Here is an 8,271-nt window from a genome sequence, read left to right as displayed (position 1 = left end):
TAGAGACAGATACATGAATGAGACACTGTCAGCTCAACACCCTCAAGAAGCCCCACAGCCCAGGGATGCAGAGTAGCCGCCTGCACATTTAAACACTGTTCCTTAAATAACTGATTCCTTCAGATATTCGTAAGTATTTATTTAAGTGAGAGGTCACAAAATACAGTTTTATAATATACATAAGAAAAAACACATTTGAATGAATAAAAAATAGAATAACAGGAGGTGACAGAACTTAGTGTTTATAAATGAGATCATCAATAACTTCAACGATTCAGAAAGGAAATGCAAAGTGTATTTAAAAGTTGAAACCACGGCTTTACAAATATCGTATAATTAAAAAAGGCATTAGGTTTTTAAGGTAAGACATGACTTAATAGTTTTTCAAATGATTTCAAAATGTGTTTCTAGACACTCTTGTACATGGACATGGAAAAAAAAAAAAAAAAAGAACTTTGGCAAGCAAAGTATTAGTCCATAGCAGCTTGGTAAAAGTTTACTTTTTTTATATAAAGATTCTTTAATTTACATTTGTTTGTGTTACAGGAGCAAAAAGAACTAATATGCTAAGTATATTTCAGGAGTCTATAAGCTATATAGCAACAAGAATTATTTTAATAAAGCCTGAATTCTATAAAAATGTGCACCACACTGCAAATATAATAACTGAGTAAATGTAAACCATGTGATTATTAACTATTCTATGTAAAATATTTAATTAACCCCCAAACCTCACACAATGTCTCCTATGTCTACATCTCTTTTCTGAAGGCAGCCTCAAACTTTAATAGACATGAAAAAGTTCTCGCCTCCATTATTAAAAATGTTCTTATAAAGTCCCTTAGAATTTTTTTTTTCAGTATTCTAGTAACAAGTCACATCATGATCAATAAATGATCACAACCTTTAGAAAAAACTACTGAGGCCAGAGAAGGGAATCCCCAAAACTGAGGTGTCTGTCTCCAACTCCTGGAAGACCTTGCTACTTCCAAACCTACAGCTGCAAGAAGACAACTCAGAATTTCTTACTTTTAAAAAACATTTTGTCATAACCGAATAATTAGATTTCTAAGAAAATGAGGCTTTAAAATTACACTTTAGCAAAATCAACTATAATAAATTTACTTCCAATCATTTATGAATGACAGAAATCAGTTGAAGTTTTACATACAAAAGATATAAATACTGCATAATATGTAGTGAATATTGGCACAACCCTTTCGTATTTAAAGCATGAAATGCAATCAACAAATCTAATGCTTTTAAGTGTATTTTCTTAAGATATATTTATGACATAACTCACAAAACCTCTATGTGGCATGGACATTTCCCATAGTTCAAGGCTTTCCAATAGGTTTGTAGCAAGCATCAGGTTGCCAGAGGCGAATATCAACAAGAACCTGATTGAGTTTCTGCATCCAGAGATCCCGCTCTTCTCTTGTATCTGCAGATAGCCAGTTCCTACAGGAAAAACAAACAAACAAGGTCAAGATTCTTTTCTCCCCACTCCATACCTCCATGTACCCTTGCTAGAAAAAATGAACCAGTAAAATGAGTTACTCTTCACCATCTTTTAATGGATGCTAATCAAGAGCCACATGGAGAGGTGCTTCCCCAAGTACAATAGAGTAAAATTACCCCGTTCGGTTAGCTAAGCATAACTTACACTAATTACGCTTGGTAAATGATGGCTTTTCCAACCAAAGAGGGTAACTATTTGTACAGGTAGTCTGGCCTGGGCAATTTGCTGGTTTGTGACACCCCCTGGGTGTGGGCAACTTCTTAGCTATAGCACCAAAGGCCTAAATCTGGGACCTCCCAATATCCTCAGGCTCCCCAAGAGCTGGAAACAGGCTCATGCACCTTCACTTAGCTTTATAGATAGTACTATTTCCTACTCTCCCATTATTTCTGTCCTGCTATGTTAGTAGAGCATGGAATTTACAATAAACTCTCTAAAAATCCTAAGACTTTGTTTATCTTAACCTCTGTCCACATCAGGAATCTCTTCCTTGCATCCATATTTAGCTACAGGTTGAAGGAATAACTAGTTGAGGGGGCAGGCAGGGGTAGGGGAGGGGGAAATTCCCTAACTCACAGTCAGGCCTACTTTCTAGAGAACAGCCATCTCTTAGGTTTTCCTACTGCGTTCTTTCTGCATCTTTATAATTTCTCCCCACAGGTACTAGAAATGGTATAAGCATGAATAAGCAGTGAATGTGTCATCTCCCAGTAGCCAAAGGACAGAATACTACACTTACAGTAACAATAGTAAGTGTAGTATTCATTGAGCTTACTCCATGTGCTCGATACTGTGCTAAGTGTGTCTACTCATTAACCTGTACTGTCATTCTGTGGAGTTTATTTTTTGCTTTTGACACAGGAGAATTCAGAGGACCAGCAAAAGTAAGTGACCTGCCAAGTCACCGAGTCAAGATTTAATCTTAGGTCTGTTGACTTCAAAGCTCCACTGTGAAATACTGCCTCCCCACGTGATGAAACATTTCTAGTTCAAATGTGTAATCTCTGTTTTGAAGTAGGCAATATTGATCAGAAGAGAAACAGCAAGCTTGAAGAAGGGGAAGACAGCAAGCTTGGTTAGTAGAAATGAAAATGAGGTACATTAAATCTAGACGAAAGGTGTAGGTCCAAAAGGCTCTGTAGAGAAACAGATAAGGCAAAGAAGAATGTAGAACTGAGAATGTTTTAACTCTTATAATCAGAAGGGTGAAATAAGTTTTAGGCCACCAAGCAAAGCCAAACACTCAGCCAAGGCTGAACTGAGTCAGCACTGCTCTCATATGCTTGCGCAAAGGAGCACATGCTCAAGTGATAATAATGTCAGGAGAAAAACTACATGCAAATGAGGTACACAGCAATTACAGCAACATGTGATCTAACTATTTCTGCCACAGGGGAAGGTTTAAGAAGTCTAGGAGGGTTTATGCAGCAGGTACAAAATAAGATTATTTAATGTTTAAAGGGCTAAAGCAGGCTATTGTGGTCAGGAACTATTTGGGTCCTATGCTTTGCTTGGCTCCTGCATTGACTGTGGCCACGGAAAGGGTAGCTATCAAACAAAATGACTGTAAATTTATTTGCCTCTTCTGTCCTGTGTGATACCACTGTTACACGAAGGTCCCTGAAGAAAAAGAATGGGTGAGTTCAAATGAATTAATCGGGAAGCAACCTAGACATAAAGAATTTCCAAAGAATGGGTCTTCTATCAGCTATTTTCAAACAAATTGGCAGTCTCCAGGAAATGTTCAATTTTAGTATAGTATCTCTTGGCTATAGCTTTCTAATATTTTCATATTAGAAACTCATGGAGCTAGTTCTATTCATCTTCCTGTCTGCAGTATCCAGCAACTGCCTGATTAATAAAGATTCTGTCAACTTCTAACTTTTGTCCCTAATCACAACTTTGTACATTGAAGTTGGTCTTCAAGTTTGTCTTTGGCATCCAAGCAAAAGAACTTAGTTTAGACTCTTAGCAATAAACGTTTGCATCTTATACTTAAGCTCAGGGGTAACAAAGAAAGTGGCACTCCCAGGAGTTTAGTGTTAACCTCCAACCAAAGATTTGCAGAATAGTATGAGACTGTACGTGAGGCATCTGATAAAATGAGAGTATTTTTGGAATGGAAAGAAAGGAATGTGTAAAGTCTCTTTGAATAATGCTTCACTTTTCAACTACACATGAAATCCTTAAACCTAACCCAAAGATTATTAGCTAACTGCTTATACTGTGAGGATATTGGAAAACATGATTAGGTAAGATAAAACCTAAATATTATACTTTTCCTAACTATATTAATTTAGATTGTTCTGTTACTGCTGTGTGTGTTTTGTTTTCTCACTAAGGCTGTATCCTTTTCAAAATCAAGAACCATCTCTGATATTTCTTACAGTAGTAAGAACATAGTGGGTAATCAATTACTTAGTTGACAGAAATACTTATAGGCCAATACATACTTGGTGACACAGAGTGTGTCCCTGCATTGGCTGACAAGAGTTTCTCGGTCATCTTCTCTTTGTGGTCGGACAGTAATTAATTCAAAAGTGTTGCGTCTTGCACAAAATTCTCTGTTGGCTGGTTCTATCTGACGACTGGTACAATTGGCCAGATTTATCCTTCCTATGGGGTTCTTTAAAAACACAAATTTAAAAATTAATAAAAAATAAACAAGACTAAGTGATTAAATATTAAGCAGTGTTTTAAGTTGGCACAAACTAAAGACTTTTTTAAAAATTGTTTATTTTTTAATCTTATTTTTTAATTGACACATAATAATTGTGCATATTTATGGGGTACAGAGTAATATTTCAATAAATGCATGCACTGTGATGATAAAATCAGGCTAATGAGTGTAGCCATCACCACAAACATTTATCATTTCTTTGTGATGAGAACATTTGAAGTTTTCTCTTCCAGCCATTTGAAAACATACAATAAATTATTGTTAATTATAGACACTTAGCACTACTATCAAACAGTAGATCTTATTCTTCCTATGTAAATGTAATTCTGTATTAATTAACCAATCTCTTCCTATCCCCCCCCCCCACTCTTTCCAGCCTCTAGTAACTAAAATTCTACTCTCTATTTCTATGAGCTTTTTTTTAGCTCCACATATGAGTAAGAGCCTGCGGTATTTATCTTTTCGAGCCTGACTTATTTCACTTAATATAACGTCTTCCAGGCTCATCCATGTTGCCAAAAATGGCAGGATTTCATTCTTATTTTTATGGCTGAGTAGTATTCCATTGTGTATATATACCACGTTTTCTTATCCATTCACATTGATAAACAGATTGATTCCATATCTTGGCTATTGTAAATAGTGCTGCAATAAACATCAGGGTGCAGGTATCTCTTTGTTATACTGATTTCCTTCCCTTTGGATAAACACCCAGTAGTGAAATTGCTGGATCATATGGTAGTTCTATTTGTAGTTTTTTGAGAAGACTTCATATTGTTTTCCATAATGGCTGTACTAATTTACATTCCCACCAACAGTGTATAAGAGTCCCTTTTTCTCCACATCCCCACCAGCATTTGTTGTTTTTTGTCTTTTTAATAATAGTCATTCTCTGGAGAAAAAGCCATAAATTTATAAGTTAGAATTTAGTTATACTGAGCAAGAAAAATATTCAATATCTATTATTATTATTTCTTGTTGGACATAAAAGTAGAAACCAAAAATATCAACCAATAGTTCTTTCCAATTATCCTATAAACTTAAAACAAACAAACTCTTTATGGAAAACTTCAAATGGAAAATAAAAAGAACAGTATAATGAACCCCCATGTACCTCACCCAGCTTCAGCAATTAGAAACACATATTCAACCACCTTTTATCTATACTTCACCTACTTCTCCCCTTTCTATAAAAGAAAACCTAGACATTGTATTTCATGTGTAAATATTTTTTATGCATCTCTAAAAGATAAGGCTAAACAATTGCTTTAGATTTTTGAAAGCCATGTTATTCCTGTGATATGAGAGCCAAAGTTGAGATAAAAATTCATGAGCCCAAATGGTCCTGAAAATGGGAAAAGGAACACAGATGGAAACAATTTATAAATACTCAACAAAAGTGTCAGTTCTATTAGTAATTAAAAAAAGAAATTAAAATGAAATATACCACTTAAAAAACCTTAGAACGGCTAAGCCTAAAAAGAATAGTAACAACCTCTGTTGATTGGTTGGGGGGGTGAGTAATAGAAATTCTTACACAGTGCTGGTGAAAGTACAAAATGGTCTATTACTGACAGGTATTTCGAGAAAAACAATCAAAGAGCATTAAAAATGAGCACACTCTGAACCTACAATTCCACCTAAAAGAAATTTATCTTAAGCAAATACATAATTAAGTACACAAAATTTTTATATATTGTAGTTACAGCTTTTTCATAACAGTGAAAAATTCAAAACAAATTAAATGACAATAATATGAGACTATTTAAATAAACCATGATACTATGTTTCCAGCAAATATTCCAAACTGAATAGTCTGAAAGGACCCCAATTACATAACCCCCCAAAATGCTAGATAGCTGAACTCATAAGAAAGTAAAAGAAACCTTAAATGCTAAAATCAATTAGGAAGAGAGAATACAGAAGAATAAGCTAGCCTGAAATCCTGGCTTCCCTCGGGGCATTTGCCAACACTACACACCTACAGCCTGGGCACACACTGGTGAAATGATATGTTATAAAGTCTGGTATTTGCTTTAAAATGCCCCAGCAAAGCAACAAGAACAAAAAAGTATGTGTGTTGTGGAGAGATAAGTAAAACATGAAAATAAATACTGAAGGCAGAAGTTCATTATACTATTTCTCTTTGTTTAGTGTACATTTGAACATTTTCAATTATAAAGAGCAAAATATATACTTGTCTGTATATATATTACCATATGTGTGCATGTGTGTGTGTGTATGAAAAAAACAAGGGCCAAGAATATAATAAATTATTGAACAAGAACAAGTTAGAAGACTTACCTTACCAGACATTAAGATTCATTTTAAAGTTATGGTAATTGAGATTGGGATACAGAAACAGACCAAAGAAAACAGACTTGAATGTCTAAAAATAAACCTACGCCTAAAATGACATCTTACATAAATACATATCTTGATACATGTCACAAATGGTATTGTGGATCAGTGAGGAAAGGATTGATCATTTAGTGATGCTGGCACAATTAGTTACCCAGATAGGGGAATAAAAAGAATCAATTCTAGGTAAATTAAAGATGAAGTATAAAACTTTATAATTTTAGAAGGTGGTTTAAATAAGAGAAATCTTTATGACTGCAGAGTAAAAAATAGTCTTCTTAAATAAGACACAAAAAAAGCACAAACAAAGCAACTGACAGATCTGATTACCTTAACATTAAAAAAATTCTGTTCATGAAAAGACATTATAGAGACAGGCCAAGCCAAAGACTGTAAAATGTACCTGCAATGCATCAGAAAAGATAGTAAAAATGGATAAAATATATAGACAATTAATTCATAGGAAAGGAAACATAAATGGCTGTACACACTTTGAAAAGATGCTTACACTACTAGTGATCAAGGAGATACAAAATAAAAACACAGTGAGATAACATTTTGCACCTGTCACACTGAAAAAAGTTTAAAAGGCTGACATCAAGTGTTGGTGGGGATATGGAAAACTGAGAGCTCTCATATACTCCTGATGGGAATGGAAAATGGTACCACTTTTGACAATCATTTGACAGGGCAGGCAGTTTAGCTCAGTTGGTTAGAGTGTGGTGTTACACCACCAAGGATAAAGGTTTGGATCCCCATACCAGACAGCTGCCACGTTAAAAAAAAAGAGAGAGGGAGGGAATCATTTGGCAAAATCTAGTCAAGTTGAAGACATACAAACCCTACAACCCAGCAATTCTGTTACGAGGTAAAACTCAAGAAAGAACTCTCATCTATGTATATAAGAAGTTAAATCACAGCAGCAATGCTGGTAATAGTAACCATTTGGAAAAAAAATTATCCATAAACAGGACAATGGATAAATTCATTGTGATATGTTCTCACAATGGAATACAGAGAAAAAGGGACAAACTAGAGCTATATATACTAACCTAGACTAATTTCACAAACCATGCTGACCCAAGACAAGTTGCAGAATAATACATAGGGTATATTATCTGTATAATATTTTAAAACATGCAATTGCAATAACATATATTGCTTTATATATATATAATAAAAATCTAAAGAAATGCATAGGAATAATAAACAATTTTAGGATATAGGTTATCTCTAGGGAGAAGAAAGAATTACACAGGGAGCTTCAAGTGGATAACACAGATTGATTAAAATTATTTTTTTAATACCTTTTTCAATGTCTTAAATATTTCACAACAAATTTTTAAAATATCAATAAGTTTAATGACTCCAATGTAATACATATAGCAATTAAACACATTACCGATATATATTCATTGATGTGGAAGATGTCAAGTGAAAATCAGGTTATAAAAAGTGGGCTGCTTTTTGTTTTAAAAAGATTCATAAATGGCTGGCCAGTTAGCTCAGTTGGTTAGAATTTGGTGTTGTAACACCAAGGTCAAGGGTTCAAATCCCTGTACCAGCCACTGCTCCCCCCAAAAAAAAGAAGAAGAAGAAGAGTCTTAAATGGATATGTAATTATTGTTATATATTACACATCTAAAAAGTTTAGAAAGATATACTCATACAACCAAAATATGAACAGTACTAATAGTTATCTCTATTA

The 8,271-nt window shown here is 34.3% G+C and overlaps 1 protein-coding gene across 3 annotated transcripts in view; it reads right to left on the bottom strand.

The window, feature by feature from the left end:
* Positions 1 to 1,193: 1,193 nt before the first annotated feature.
* Positions 1,194 to 8,271, bottom strand: part of ANLN (anillin, actin binding protein) — a 60,648-nt gene continuing 53,570 nt past the window's right edge. For all 3 annotated transcript variants that reach the window (XM_063113945.1, XM_063113946.1, XM_063113947.1), the window contains exons 23-24: positions 3,976 to 4,148; positions 1,194 to 1,461 (exon numbers count right to left, since the gene is read on the bottom strand). In XM_063113945.1, coding sequence (XP_062970015.1) covers positions 1,338 to 1,461; positions 3,976 to 4,148 — 297 coding nt within the window. In that variant the 3' untranslated portion in view covers positions 1,194 to 1,337. The remainder of the gene's footprint in view (positions 1,462 to 3,975; positions 4,149 to 8,271) is intronic.

The sequence above is a fragment of the Cynocephalus volans genome, chromosome 11, assembly GCF_027409185.1.
Source record: "Cynocephalus volans isolate mCynVol1 chromosome 11, mCynVol1.pri, whole genome shotgun sequence".
Taxonomy (NCBI): Eukaryota; Metazoa; Chordata; class Mammalia; order Dermoptera; family Cynocephalidae; genus Cynocephalus; species Cynocephalus volans.
This window is presented reverse-complemented; position numbering and strand designations above follow the sequence as displayed.